We start from the raw sequence: 15,296 nt of genomic DNA, 5'->3' as shown, positions 1-15,296 counted from the left end.
TGCTGCTTCCATTGCTGCTGGCTTCAAGGCAGAGATGAGAAGGGATCCAGATGTTGGGACTCCAAGAAGCATCTGGAGAGCCACAGAATCCCCACTCTGCTTAGGACAGTGAAGTCAATGAGCACGCCCATGCAGGCTTCTTCCCACCAACCAGTGCACTTATTCTGAACACACAAGACAGCATGGGGGCAATGTGTGACGTGTGTGTAAAAGAACGGGGGGGGGGATGACTTATAGCCAATGTTTCCAATGAACCGAGTGCTTATGCATCATCACACTTGCTTATGACAGAAGCGTTTTCCCAAAATATGCAAATCAGGCTGCGATCCTAGATTGATAGATGTATCTGCATAGCCCTAAAGACACAAACCTTTTAAAAAAAAACACACCTCCAAATCAAAAGTCAAGTTTTTGGTTTTTTTAAAAGTTGAAACAAAAATTACATACTCAACCTCTTCCAATTTTAGTGGTTGCACTTCTTTTTAAACTGCTAATTCTTTGTCTAGATTAGGGTTAGTTAACCTGTGAACCACTAGGTACTGTTGTACTATAATTCCCATCATCCCTCACTATTGGCTATGCAGGTTGGCAATGATGAGAGTCCAATAACAGCTAGAGCGCTACAACTTTCCCACTTGAGTCTAGACCCTTGTTATTTACTTTTTTTCACATATCCAAGAACCAGGTTACATTATCAAAACTTCTTGCACTTAACAAATGGTACTGGCATTCTCTACGCATGTATTTGTGTCAGCACCATCAATCATCAGGCTTTAACATTTGCCAGCTCCATTAAGGCCTCCCACCAAGAGCCAGGACCTTTACACTTTCCTTAGGTTCAGCCAGAACAGACACAAAACATATTGCTCTCATGTATATTCCGCACTCTGTGAGAAGTGAGCCCCCCCTCCCCGTCCTTTTGAACCATGTAGTGGATACAGGGATATAGTTCAGATAGCAGCTGGGTTGGAGGAAGCACATTAGTCCCTTGATGTGGCAGATCACCATGTTAACATGCAATTTGTTCCTGACCCTCTGGGATGATCTCACATTGCAAGTCCCTCATTACTTGATTCCAGAGACAGAAGGTTCTGCTTGACAAAGTTGCCCAAAACAAAGGAATGTATAAACCAAGTGAGCAGAGATTTGGCCAAATCACATTAACTGCTGCCAGCCATGTTCATTATCTCTGTGGATCACCTACATTTATCCCCACAAATATATACCCAAGGAAGACCAAGACTGCTTGTGTACTCAATAAATGTGTGGTCTTACTCTAACTCTTGCAGATTAACCAAAGCTTTGGAGGGCAGGGGTAAAAAAATAAAAACAAAGTTTGTCTTACTATCTGTTGCAGGGCTGAGAAATCTTCAGGAGATTGGAGTTTTAGTTGCTTCTTCTCGTCATGACATATTTAAACTTCAGCTAGAAAGGGGGGAAAGCAGAACACAGATACAAGGAGCCCCCAACTTCAGTCCTAAAGCAATGTTGGGTACCATTGAACTTCTGAGTAAACTTGCATAGGATTTTACGGTACAATGTCGTATGCAGCTAATATGCGTAGTATAAAATAAGCAGATAGAAACATTTCCCCCATTGTTCATAAAACCAACGTTCAAAGTGCAGGCTAACAAGTAGATTGACAAGACAGGCAAAAGCAATTCGTTCTTCACACAACACATAATGAATTCATGGAATTCAGCTGTAAGCTGCGGTGCTGACCACTAGCTCAGACAGCTCTAATAGACAAGAGCGTAGGTTTACAAATCACTATCAAGCATGATAGATGGGTCACCATCAGAACGCCACTGAATACCAGATGCTAGGTCACCACTGTGAGGAAAATTTATTTGCTTACTTGTGGACTTCCCAAAGGCAGCTGACAGGCTACTGGGGGGAAATAATATGCTGGAGTACATGGATCTTTGGTCTGATCCAGCAAGACCTGTCTTAAGATTGACCACCCTTCTATTTAACCTCATAGGTGCCAAATTATGAACACTACAACATGTAGTTGTATATGTAGTATATATGTAGTAGCATTTGATTTGTGGGAATTCAGTAACACATTCGGTGCTTTTAAACTTTAATGTTGCTGTGGGAATACACTAGACAAAAACTGTGGAGCACAGAAAGTACACTAGAACTAACACCACCAATCACAATGTTAGTTACCTAATTTTTGAATAACTGTGTACAAAATGTGATATAATGAGATTTCTTTTTGTCACATATTTCTCAATGGAGATGAAGGAAGGCAAGGAATGTTTTTTTAAGCACTGTACAAGATACTGTCCGAATAACCCAAACACATTAAGGACATGCAGCGTCTGTAATTGTTTACTTTATTTAATACAATCTGAAATCTGACAGCTACAGCCTTGAAAACACAATCTTTAGATCACACAAACTTTCTTGCATTTCAAGGAAATAAGAATTAAAAAATTCTACATTGTAGAAGGAAGTTATAATTGCTGCTATCCACGATCAGGCATGGAAACCACAACTGCAAGGCTGCAGTCTAGGCTTATATAAAGTCTCATTCAAGGGAGGCCTATTATAGGCAGTAAGTGGATCTAAAACAAAAAAGGAGTTCTCTGTCACACTAACAAAAACCTTGGTATACTACCCTAATATAAAAATGATCCACTGGGCCCTTGTAAAAGACAGTGAAGGGTTTGCTTTTTCAATTCAGCTTTATTTGAAATAAGGTTCCCTTTTAATTAGATTATTCAATGTAGTACAGTCCCCATACGTTGAAGGGAGATCATTGTAGCTATATACAAGTAAGCAGAGTCCATTAATTCTGGTTCAATGTGATTAGCTGTCTTACAACCTGATCCTAATCACGTCTGCTTAGAAGTCTATTCCATGAACAGTCCAAATGAGACTTGGCTGCAACCCAAGAACACTTATTTCCGAGCAAAAATGAGTAGGGCTGATCAGAAGGTTTTCATAAGTTAATCAGAATCAGAAAGCATTGCTAGGTCAACATTTGGGGGTAAATATGAACAAAACTCTGGTGTTATAATGTTGTAAAATATCGACTATGTTCTACAATGTCCCAATTTTCAGCCATAAACTAAAATGAACAAGGTATTAACTGAATGAACATGCTGCAATTAATGCTGTAAGAAGACAGCATCTTAGGCAGCCTCAAGCTCATCTTAAAATCAGACAGTTAACCCATTCCTTATAGAACTGCCACCCCACCAAGAACTTCTGTGCCAGTTGTTTATTTTCATCTGGAAATTTATGTCCCAGTATCTAGGTTCTCCTACAGAAATTCTGAAAAGTTTGGAGTGCCATAAATGCAGTTAGGAAGTCATTTGCTGCATGGGATCCAGATGTTTGCTCTCCCCTTAGCCCTTTTGGTGAGAAGACACTTGCACCTTCTCAGCTCTCGAACTACAGTATTTTGTCACTGGGAAATGTGAATCTTCCACAAGGTACTGTATCGATCTAGATGGCTATTTGCAATGTGGTTGCACAAGTCTCAAGGACGTGCGTTAGGTAACGCCTATGACATCACTGGTGATGAACCACACAAATCCCACCCTTTGTACAGAAGTGATTTTTCAAAGACAGCCACATCACTAACAGAACGCTTGAATTAGTTTGTTGTTGGTGGTGGTAGTACAGGAAGAATGCTTCCATTGGTTCTCAGAAGAGAAAACCAGTCAAATGTGGCAGAGCCAAACAAGATACAGGTTGGTAGACCTGACTTTTAGATGCAGGACTGCCCCAATATAAAGGAGTAGGATTTTAAGAGCCAAAGGAAGGCATGGATGTGGAAGAATGACAAACCTTTCCTCTGCTTACATCTCAACCTCACTGCAACACAGGCACTTTTCTCAATGAGGTTTAAGAGACTGGCCAATCAGGAGAAACAGCAGAGATTACTCTGCTGCAAAGTTTTGACTGTGGAGTCCTGAGTTCAAGCTACATCACCCCATGCCACTTCCACACATAAAGATTACCTTGGCTATTTTCAGAATGACCTTACACAATACATTTTTTTTGCAGCTGACTGCACAGGGCTTTTGATTTCATAAAACTGTATTCATATCTTTTTTAAAAAAAGCGAGGCAGAGTAGATGATATATTTATATCCGATATTGATATTCTTTCAAGAATTCCTTCAGTCTTGTTGGCAAAGGAAGTTCCTGGATCTCATTAGTGTATCTGTTTATAGCTACCCTACAGCAGTGCTGTAGAGATGAAGTTGAATGACAGAGAGGTTTATTCAAATACAGATGGACTGTTCCATTGGAAGGCATTTCAGACGCAGTTCTTCTGTCCTTGCACATAAGAACGTAATATTCAATCAGGTGGACCACACTGTCAAACTGCCGGAGCCTTGACCGAACACAGATAATGGAATCCAGTCGGAATTTGCCATCTTGAAATTCTATGCGTAGGTTGGTAGGTCCGACTGACGTTTTTACTGAAATAGTAAGCAGGTACTCAGAGTGCGAGCTGTCTCTGACCAAGAAAGTCCCTTCAGACGTATCTTGTAATCTCTCCTTGGCTTCTACAACACTCAGGTTACCCCAGTACCATCCTGATAAGAGGAGGAAAACAAAGTTACTCAAGTAGATTCCCCTAGAAGGACCCCCACCCCTTTCCAGTCACTGCTGAACCAAACACTTACTGGGTGGCCCTGAACAACTCACTGTCTCTCACTCTTAGTGAAAGGGGCCTGTCTCAAAGACAAGAACAATTTTCCTCTGCAGTCCTGCATGTCTCTACCTGAGAATAAGTCCCATTCAACACTGAGGGGCTTACTTGAGTCAGCTGTGTGCACAGAATTGGTCTGCTCAAGTGCTATAACAAGTGACAGAAGTACTTAAGCTCATGCTATCCTGCAATGTGTCTTATTTGATTAACAGTAACTTTAACCCCAAAGTACCCCAACCACGTTCTGATGCCTGAAACTATATGCAGAGAGCACAACAGCAAAGCACAATATAATCTTTACAGATGCAGGCATACTTACAGCCAAAGATTCTTCTTTATCTTGGGCAAAACAAATCAGGGATGGGGAAACCATCCCTTTCAGGTAATAACTTCCCACATCTTCAATCTTTTTTTAAAACTAAAGAGAATATTTTGCTGTCTAGCTTTTGTAGTAAAACTGTTTTCTTTGTTCGCACAAATTCCCATGACAAGGCAGTAAAATTCTAATCACTGCCCTCTTGAAAAGCCTTTCCTGGAAGAAATGTAGGACATAATAAGCTGAAAGACTTTAAGCGAATATTCTGTCGATGTGAGAGATTCTGCTCCATAACTACACTGAACAAATTAAACTGTTTTCTGCTCAAGACACAGTTCTGTTTCCCCAGAAAGTCTCCAGCGACTCTCGATTCACAGAGAAGCCTGCCCAACAAGTTAAAAGACAGCCTTTGAGAGGCACCGTTATCCTTGAAGCAATCCTAATACGCGACACCCCGCAAAATACACGTCTGTAACCCGAGGTACCACTGTAATCCATACGTATCCACGCCTCCCAATCCAAAACGTGAAAACCAACACAAAACGAAGTTGTGGCACACCACTATAGAAGTTTCTTTAACGCTTAGAAAGGGAGAGTGTGGATTTTTCGTTTTCTTCTCCTTCGCAAAGCCTCGCCCTGAGATCACTATACAAGATGGGTGGTTTTCTACCTCGCACCGCTCATTATTTTAGGTCGCGAATGATCGGAACGAAAACCGCGACGCAGCTTTCGAGGGAGCCTCCTCAACGGCAAAGGGGGAAGGAGGGGGGAGCATTCAGGCTTGCGGGGTATTTTTGACTCGCATCTCGAGCCCAAGCTCTTGCTCTTCCTCCCCCGACGCGCGGCCCCCGAAGTTGCGCGTCCCATTTCCCGATCCTACAGAACGCGCGCAGATGTCGCGGTCGTCCTCTCGGGAACCCGATCCAGGTCCGCTTTTCCTCCCAGCCCTTCCCACGCTACAGCCCCGAAGGCACCGGCAGGGAAGGAGGCGGGGAGCGCCTCCGGTTCCCACAGCCGCACCAGTCCCCTCTTTGTATCTGGCCATTGTTCGGGGAGCGCAGCAAAAGCAGAAACCCCCAGCCTTTTCTTCTTTGGTCACCCCGGGGCAACCCCGGAGGGACCTTCACCCCGCCAAGGCCACGACTGCTCCCAATCGGACTTACCTGCGAGCCTCAATTCCCGCATGGCCAACTCCAGGCGCTCCTCCTCGGAAGGCTCCGCCGCCACTGCCGCTCCGGCAGCCTCCCACTGGGGCCCAGTCCTGTCGGTGCCATCCGAGGATTCGTCCGTGCGCAGGGTCATTTGGGGGCTCGAGGTTTGGGAGAGGGGGAGGGCGGGCGAGCGAGCTAGGAGCGCCGTGCCCCGGCCCCGAGGCCCCGGCGGCTGCCCCAGCCCATCCGGATCCCGGCCGCCAGCAACCTGCAACCCTGCGGGAGAGAAAAAGAGCCGGTGGCCGCTTAGGAGCGCTCCTGCGGAATCCCGCTAGGCTGGGGCGCCTTGCAGAGCATCCGCTGCAAGGAGAGCGAGCGCAAGAGGTCCTTCCCGCTTCGCCCCGATTTCCTCGCAGGGGAGGCGGCTCTCCCGCCTTCGGGCAAGCACTAGAGAAGGTGGGGAAGGGCCCCTCGCCGGTTTCCACCTGGGCCAGACCCGGGACAGCGCGATCGGGCTCCCTCTGGCTGGCCTCAAGGTGGAGCGCCTTCTCCTCGCTTTGCAGGCTGCTGTCGAGGAAACACGCGGTGGGCGGCCCCGGGGGCTAGCCGTGGGGGGGCCTGCGCGCACTCCGGAAAACTTACCTCCGCCTGCAAGCGCCGCATGGATTCCCCGCTTCCCCCTCCCCGCACTGGCCGAAGGCGCTTGCAGGAGCTCGCCTTTGTTTTGGGAACCCGGGAGGCCAACGCAGGCGCTCGCCCGCCAGCCTCGCTTTTGTTGCTAGAGGGAGAAGCGCGGTGCTGGCTGGGCGGAGACGGATCGGCCAGCGGCAGCAGCAGCGGCGGCTCTGTCTCTCTCCACAGCCCCCCCAGCCCCCGGCAAGCTTGGCTCTCTCGCAGCGGGGGCAGGCAGGCGAGCGCAGGTTATTCTTCTCTGCAAAGGGCTGTTACTACCAAGGGCAGGAAATCTGCATGTGACGCCGTGACGCCCAGCAAACAATTCCCGGCGGGCTGGAGGGATTTTCTCGCTGGCGCGCGCGCGCACACACACTACCAACCCCGCCGCCGGGTAGGGGTGGGGGGGTGGGGAGAGAGAGGCAGGCATAACGAAGAGGACAGAATGCACGTGGGGAACGCTTCAAACACCCCTCCCCCCCCGGACTCGCTGCATTATTATTTATTTGCTCTGAAGGAATTGGGGCCGGCAGCTTTCAACGGGGGTGGGGGTGGCGGGGGGTCCTGCATGGCTTCTTAGCTCGACTGCAGCTTGCAAACTTCAAAACAAGGAGGCGCGTCGTCGGGAGCTAGTTTGTGCTCGGCTCCGCCGCCTCCTTTACCCGTCTCCTGCGCCGCCTTCCTTCGCTCCCTCCCTCCCTTCCTCGAATGGTAAAAATGCAAAGGCCGCTTTCCAAGAACTTTCCAGGAACCGCGTCACGTGACAGCCCGGCTCCTGCGCCTCGGCTTTCAATGGGGCTCGTCTTGCAGCAGCAGCAGCGGCCGCCGCTCCTTTTCTCGCGCTCTCCTCACAATAGGAGTGGGAGGGAAGTGGTGCGGTTGCAAAAACAAAACATAAGCTCCTGTCGCCCTGAATAACAGCCTCGCCTGCCCGCCCGCCCCTGAAAATGGTTTTTTTTTGCAATTGCTAGGAAGCAGCCATTTCTTCCGACTGACCGGTTGCCAATGGAAAAGAGTCGATGCTGCAGCTTTTGTTGTTGTTGTTGTTGTCAGAGAGATTCTGGTGTCTGTAGTTATTGAAAGAGAACTGACCGGAGAAACGTGCCAGTGGCCCAATGGGTTAGTGCATCTGGCTGTTAACCAGAAGGTTGGTGGTTCGAGACCACCCGGGGACGGCTGCATTGCAGAGGGTTGGACTAGATGACTTTGGGAGTCCCTTTCAACTGACGATTCTATGAAATGTGTCGTACGAAACTGGTTGGGCTGGCTGGAGATATGTGACCGTTCCTTCATCGCGGGGAGCTATGCCGAACCTGCGTGTCGATGGCGCGCGAATCTGTTCTGTGTGTACGTGGCAGACGCGTGTACGTACTCTGGTAAGCCTCCATTGGCTGCGCAGCTTCGCGTTGCGTGTACACTGCCTTCGCCGAGTACGTGTGTGCGATTGTGACACGGTGATCGGTCGGTGCTTTCCGTTCGAAAGTGTGCAGTGGCCCAGAGGTGCCGGTTTAAGAGGCAGCGAAATCGCTGTTGTTAATGGTCGAATAGGTAATGTGCATTCCTTCAAAATGTGGTAAGCTAGCCGTTTTAGATCTGCTTGTTTCCCCCAGAAGGAATGGGCATTGTGTGCCAGTGAGTTTGTACTGGGGAAAATCTATAGTCATTTCTAATGATTTATTCCTGTACATTCACTTGTAAATAAATCCTGTTGAACACAGTGGGGCTTATAGGATTTGGGTTGCAAAGTGGCTAAGGATACAACTGATCCATTCTTCTTAGTGAACAAAATGAAATTGCCCGTAAGGGGTGCACTGTGAATAACCAAACATTATTCCACCACCTCACCAAGTTTAGTAAAGCTCACGGAATGAAGGCAATTTGTTTCTGTCTTGTTGGAGAATTTCCCCATGTAATTGGCATTGGGCTTGATACTGCATCATATGCATGGAGAGAGAAAACAGGTTCCTACTAACACACCATCACTGTTTACTTTAAGGATGTGTATTAAGAAAAACCTTTTGGCACCTGCCTGTGGTGGTTTAGAACCTGTAAAAGACTAGGAACCTGTTTTACTAGTTGGTACTGAATGCAGTGAAATATTGTTAATGAGAGGTCTACTCTATAAATTACTATTGGGCACTGAATAATCAATCAATCAATCAATCAGTCTTTAGTAAGATAATGCCTTAGGCACTGAAAATAAAACAACGGTGTGCTTAAAGCTTTTTCTTTAACTTTTGTGGCGGCAGGAAAGCAACACAAAATGTTATTGTGATAGAGATATCACATTTATGAATGTGTGGCATGTTATCCCAAGCAAGCCCCAGTCATGTTTATGTGGAATTTGGTCCTAGTGAGATTATTACTATTTATTATTTATTAAATTTTTATATAGCACTGTATCTGTAGATCTTAGGGCGGTTCACAACATAAAAGATGAAAGATACTCTCTCCCAAGTGAAGTGTGTGTAGAATTGCAGCCTTAAACTGCAGCTCTGAATGGTTGTAAATACAGGGTTCAGACTTAGGGCCACATCACACATCAAGCATTTGGTTCCACTGTATTTTTATTTTAAATAGAAAATCCAGGGTGTTCGTCATGCTTTACATCTTTCCCTCCTCAGGCTGGCAGGAGGGTGAAGCCCATGTAATGCTGGCCTTGAATTACATTTGACTTTTATTTTACTTAGAAAGCATAAACCCTACCCTTTCTGTGCAATTTAAATTAAACAATTACAAATAAAGAAGCCCCATGGAGGAAGTAAAACAGCATAACAATGGAAACATAAACAATACATCAACATAAAACCCATCTGCTGCAAGACAATTTGTTACATGGAAATACAAAAATAAAATCTCTTCACATTTATTACTAAAGCTGAGAAAATAATGAAAGGCTCATACCTTTTAAAAATGCAGCACCCAGGCTAGTTTTGGGATTTAGGGCCATATAATGCCAATTCTGTGTGAGCTCCTCTGATCTGCATTTGGTTCCTATGCAAGGGGCTGGTTCTTAACTTCGCAATTCAGTACTTTCCATGTTTACTTAGAAGTAAGTCCCATTGTCTTTGAGAGGTTTACTCCCTAATTAAAAGTGTTTATGATTGCACCCTTAAAACTCTTAGTGATCTGGGACTAGGGTATTTGAGGAAGAGTGTCTTTTTTCATGTGTACCTGCCTCCTTACAGTGCTATTGCCTATCACGGTTAGTGGCTGCCATAGAGAGGACTTTCTCAGGAATGGCTCTCAGGTTGTTTGAGCCAATGGCCTCAAGAAACACCATTTACCAGAATTTAGGACTGTGACTCCTTTAAATGGGCTTCAGAGACTTGTTCAGTTTGATAGGCATTTTATGGTTTATAAATAAATTTTATGGTTTAAATACCTGATCGGTTTTCTTGGTTGTTGTATTCCATTCCCACTTATTATTTTCTTCTGATAGGTTTGTTATTTTTAAATTGTATCCTGCTTTCATTTTTGTTCCACTTTTTGAATTGTTATGTTGAAAAGACAAGTTTCCTAGATAAATAAGTAAAATATTTATGTGTGCTTCAAACTACGTTGTATCTGTCTGTTGTAAGCAATTGTTATGAATAGGGAGGACTTTGATCCCCCTACGTTTACTTCAAATAATTGGGGTTTGCTTCTAGCTAAGGCCACGGTTCTTGGGTTACTTTCCAGGAAGCAATTTCCACTGGAACTTGTGTCTAAGTAAACATGCTCAGGATCTGGTTTATATGGGTTTTTAAAATTTGTAGGTGTTAATTCATTTCCTGAACACATCATGTAGAGAGTAATATGTAACTGGCTATTTGTCCAGTTCAAGACGGCTATGGTGGCAAAGTAGAAAACGGCATTGTAGATTTCCATGTTTCTAATTCTAATGCTATATTAAAATCTCTTGCTTTTGACTGAGTTGAGAAAAGTAATTTGCAAGCATATCTGTTTAGAGCACTTTGTCCCATGAGTACATTATTTCTAGCACTAGATGGTTAAAAGTACATTTTCAGTGCATTGGATTTCTATTTACTACTTTGTTGTCTTCAAATTTGGGCTCCAATCCTGTGCCTAGTTCCTTGTGAACCATGAACTTATTTAATGAGCTTACCTTGTGAACTCTGAGCTTACCTCTGAGTAAATTGCATAGGACTAAGCATGATTATCAAATTATGTGTAGTAAACACCTTCTGAGATATATCCACGTGTTAAAACTTGTTGCTACTTAAGTATACAATTATGTGACGGATATACCTTATAGTTAAGCTATAATTTATTGGCATTGGATAACTTAATAATTCTAGTTCAGAAACATTAGTTTCCCTTCTGGGGGACAACAACTTTGTAAATATTCCTAAGGCACTTCCTACATTTTTGGTTTGTCTTGTATGTACTAGAATTAATGTCAGCAGAACAGGTCCGTGGGTGTTTTTAAAAATTCAAAGCACAGTTGGGAACAAATCTGTTATGGAAGACAGTTTCATTTAATATGGCCTAGTTTTAGACTTGAAAAAAATCCTTAAGCCCATCTGATTCATCCTGAAAAAATTCTGCAATGTATTCCGAGACAAATATGTCTTTATTAAGTATTTGTGGTACATGACTTCATCCAGTTTTTATTTGTTAATTTTTTTTTAAGATATAAACAGCATCTTTAGACTTTCTCTGCCACTAAATTGCTTTCTCATGATCCTTTGTTTGAATTTTCAAGAAACCTTTTCAGCTTCCTGCTGAAAAGAGAAATATGGGGTCACTAAAAAAGGATTTCCAAAGGGTTATGGGGCAAGTAATATAAAAATACAGAGGAAGTTACTCTCCCTCAGATTTAATTACAGAAAAAAGACTCATTAGAGTTCTTGTACTTTGGCAAGTAGATTAATTAATTACCTATTCTTTTATTATGTTCTACCTTCAAGGAACTCAGGGAGTCTTCCAAGGTTCTCACTTTTTTGGCCTAACCATGCAAAAGGTAGGTTAGGCAGGGAGAGAATGTGACTGGCGCAAGGTCAGCTGGGGAACTTCAAGACCGATTGGGGATTTGATTCTAGAACAGTACATAGTACAGTACCCTAATCACTACTTAGGAAAATTATGGGATCTTGCAGCATTTAATTGAGAACAAAATCTGCTTTTCCCCTCTAGTGACTGTAGTACTGAAATGCAGAGAACAGAAAGCCTCCCTCTGGAGTAATAGCAGCTGGTGGGTCCAGTTGTTGATATTTTCATATTTAGGATTGTGTGGCAGTGCTTTCAATATTTGTTTCTTGGGCTAGTATTTTAATATGTCACAGTATTTTTCAAAACTTTTTGAGTTATCCCCTTTCTTTTCCCCTGCTGTTCTCACTTCCAAATTGAACCTGAATACCGGAAAATTCAGGACAGATAAAATCAACACAGCATGTAGTTGATAGGATTCACTCCCACAAGATATAGTGATGGCCACCAACATGGATGGCTTTAAAAGAGAATTAGACAAATTCATGAAGGATAAGGCTGTCAATGACTACTAGCAAAGAAGGCTATGTTCTACCTCCACTTCAAGAGGCAGTATGCCTCTGAACACTAGTTTATGGGAATCAAATAGGGAGACTGCTGCTGCTTAGGGGCTTTATACAGGCATCTGCTTGTCCCCTTTGAGGACAAAGATGCTGGACTAGATGGGCCTTTGGCCTGACTAGCTGTATTCTTATGTAAACCTCAAAAAGTGGGGAAATGAAGATTTTTTTTTGCTAGTGAGATGTAGTCTAATTTTCTGGAAGAAATTTGGTACGAAAATGAAGGATGCGATGGCAGTGTTTCAATAAGAAATCATTTGGTATCTTAAATATGAATTTTGGGGGGCATGACTGCTGTACTGTCCATACTTACCTGGGAGTAAGCTCTATTGAACTCAGCGATGCTGACTTCTGAATGCATTGGCTCAACCAGTAAAATACATTGAAGTATATTAAAGGTTTTTCATCAGCCAGCTGAAATGTAACCTTTGTCTTTTGTTTGGAAATACAAGTGATCTTAAAAAAAAAAAGAAGTTGTATCATTTAGGGAACCTGAAGTTGGAATCCCTACCAAAGAAAAAAAAAGTATGCAACCTGATTATTTGCCCGACTTCCTCATTTGTTTCTGTTTCTTTATTGATCCTAGACCAGGGTGGATTTGATTTAAATCAAATCAATTTAAATCACTATTCAGTAAGACTTGATTTAAATCACTATTCAGTAAGACTTGATTTAAATCATATTTTTTTACAGAAAGACTCATTCTTGCTGGTATAATCTTAATATTTACAACCAGATGGAGGTTTCATTTTCGGAATAATAATTTTTTGAAAATAATAGATTTTTTTTAAAAAAATCATTGCTTTTTATCCACCCTGTTCTAGACCCTTCCAGATTAGAAAACAACTTTCAGTTCTGACATTTCTCAGTGATCGCAAGGATTGTAGACTGAAAGTGAATCAAGCTCCACCTTCCATTCTCCCAGTCTTGTTTTTAACCTGAGTTCTTGGCTCCAGTTTATTAATGTAGATAAGATAACAAGCATTTTCTAACCTACAGAGAGACTGGTTTGATTCCCTCCCTCTCCACACCTTCTGAAGGGTGTGGCCAGTGCAGCAAGGGCCGTGGTGAGTGATTTGATGGAAGCCTGGCTGCAAACTTAACCACACTTGCTAGGGCAGGGGGTCTCAATTGGGGGGGGGGGGGCTGGGGCACATTTGGAAATCCAATAAACTGTAGACAGACACGGCAAAATACCCATCTGGCAGAGGAATAAAAAACAGTAATGCTCAGAATCACACATGCACGCCAATAAAAAGAAAACAAACCCATAAGCCAAACACATATGTACCCGAAACAAATATACACAGACCCAAAACAAAATAGGTGATTTCCCAACCCCCAAAGCAAAAAAAAAACCCTCAATCTAAATATTTGTTAGGGTCAAGAGGCCTTGGTGAGTACCAAGAGGTGTGCCTGAGGGGGCCACATTGAACTCAGGCTTTCTTCTGAATAAATTTGGTTAGGATTGTACTGTCAAACTGGTAAACGCCTTCTAGCAATGAGTTACAGACTGGATGAGAGTAAAAGCTTAAAATACGTTTCCTCTTTTGCCCCAAATTGAAGTTTGCCCTGCTCGTTGCAAAAATGAAGATTCGGAGAACAGGGTTACATTCAATAAGCTATGGGAAGGTGTAATATGTTTTCTGACAAATGGAAGACAATGTTACATAATTAACAGTGTGTTGAATTTGGACTACAGGGGACCAGAGTTGAGATCCTTGAGAGGGAGAAAACAAAGCAACACATAAATGCAGTGCTTTTTTTTTCTAAAATAAAAATGTTTAGAGGTACTCTCATTTTCCTACTCATATTGAAATACTGCCCCGCAATGAGGCCAAACTTAGATTCACAAAATGTTTAGGGGTATGCATATCCCTGCGTACCCCCAGAAAAAAGCACTGCACAAATGCAAACTTTTTCCGACTCCTTACTGAAAAGAGAATATACATGCTTGTACTTGAGACCCTTTTTTACTGCAGTATTGCTGAGGCTCTTCACATATTTTCTCACTTAAGCAAGAATTTTTTTTGTAACCAAAGTGGCATAGCAGAATGTGACAAATAACATGACAACTTTACTGTTTTTCCTGAAAAAAAGTATGCCAATTAAATTGAACACATGAATTTGCCTTATACTGAAGGCCAGACTAGATGCAATATTTAAAAATACATCTTTGCATTAACATGCAAATTGTAAAAAATGCAAATAGAAGGGCTGATAATTGGGATCATCGTAGGCATAGCAGTTGCAGGGTGTGAGTCTAACCCGTTCCTCCCCTGCTGTGGTCCTAACAAAAAATTATCCTGCAACATTACCGTTCCCAATGTGCTTGTAGTATTTATTTCCCTGCTGTATTTTGAACTCTCTGGATACTCTTCAGTAAGCAATTCTCAATCTGTTTCCCCACCTTAAAAGAATTCTTTATTCATAACTACAAATTTAACGCAGAAGTTTGTTGTGAAACAGAAAGCAACTAACTAACTAACTCTATGCTTATCTATCACATGGATGAAAGATGGGGTTCCCAGACTATGGCTGCATTTGTTTATATCTGGAATTATTTCCAGAATTATTTCCAGTCTTGAACTGGCCATTGAAATCTTATGTTTGCCTAAAAATTGGATATTATGGGGTGGGGAAATTTTATGTTCATATTTGCTTTAGTACATATTGGCTTAAGGTTATTATGTATATCTGATGGTTTGACGAAAACTTGTTTTTTTGTGTTTTTAAAGAAATCAGCAATTCTGAGAATTCAGGCAGAAAGTGAGTAATTCTGAGAATTCAGGAAGTGTGCTGCATGCCACTCCTTCCTCCATTTGAGCCAACACAGACTTTGAGACTCAGATCCCAACAGGTTTTACATAATGGCACCCATGCAAGTCTAGCTCTGTGTGCCAGTGTCAACTATTATGTTGGGGT

The 15,296-nt window shown here is 43.0% G+C and overlaps 1 protein-coding gene across 2 annotated transcripts; it reads right to left on the bottom strand.

The window, feature by feature from the left end:
• Positions 1-2,329: 2,329 nt before the first annotated feature.
• On the bottom strand, positions 2,330-7,206 carry SOCS2 (suppressor of cytokine signaling 2). 2 transcript variants are annotated; one of them, XM_053405872.1, is made up of 3 exons: positions 7,099-7,206; positions 6,160-6,423; positions 2,330-4,564 (listed from the first exon to the last, which is right to left on the bottom strand). In XM_053405872.1, exons 2-3 carry the CDS (start codon positions 6,296-6,298, stop codon positions 4,107-4,109), a joined length of 597 nt encoding a protein of 198 aa, XP_053261847.1. In that variant the 5' UTR covers positions 6,299-6,423; positions 7,099-7,206; the 3' UTR covers positions 2,330-4,106. The 2 variants fall into 2 exon arrangements, with proteins under 2 accessions (XP_053261847.1, XP_053261848.1); XM_053405873.1 differs by lacking the exon at positions 7,099-7,206 and adding an exon at positions 6,790-6,881.
• Positions 7,207-15,296: the final 8,090 nt, after the last annotated feature.

Source organism: Podarcis raffonei, chromosome 10, assembly GCF_027172205.1.
Source record: "Podarcis raffonei isolate rPodRaf1 chromosome 10, rPodRaf1.pri, whole genome shotgun sequence".
Classification (NCBI taxonomy): domain Eukaryota; kingdom Metazoa; phylum Chordata; class Lepidosauria; order Squamata; family Lacertidae; genus Podarcis; species Podarcis raffonei.
This window is presented reverse-complemented; position numbering and strand designations above follow the sequence as displayed.

Excerpts from the sequence above, each read along its gene's own strand:
- SOCS2 (XM_053405872.1), bottom strand. The coding sequence starts at position 6,298 with ATGACCCTGCGCACGGACGAATCCTCGGATGGCACCGACAGGACTGGG. Across the intron at positions 4,565-6,159 it reads GCGGGAATTGAGGCTCGCAG|GATGGTACTGGGGTAACCTG; the intron begins GTAAGTCCGATT and ends TCCTCTTATCAG.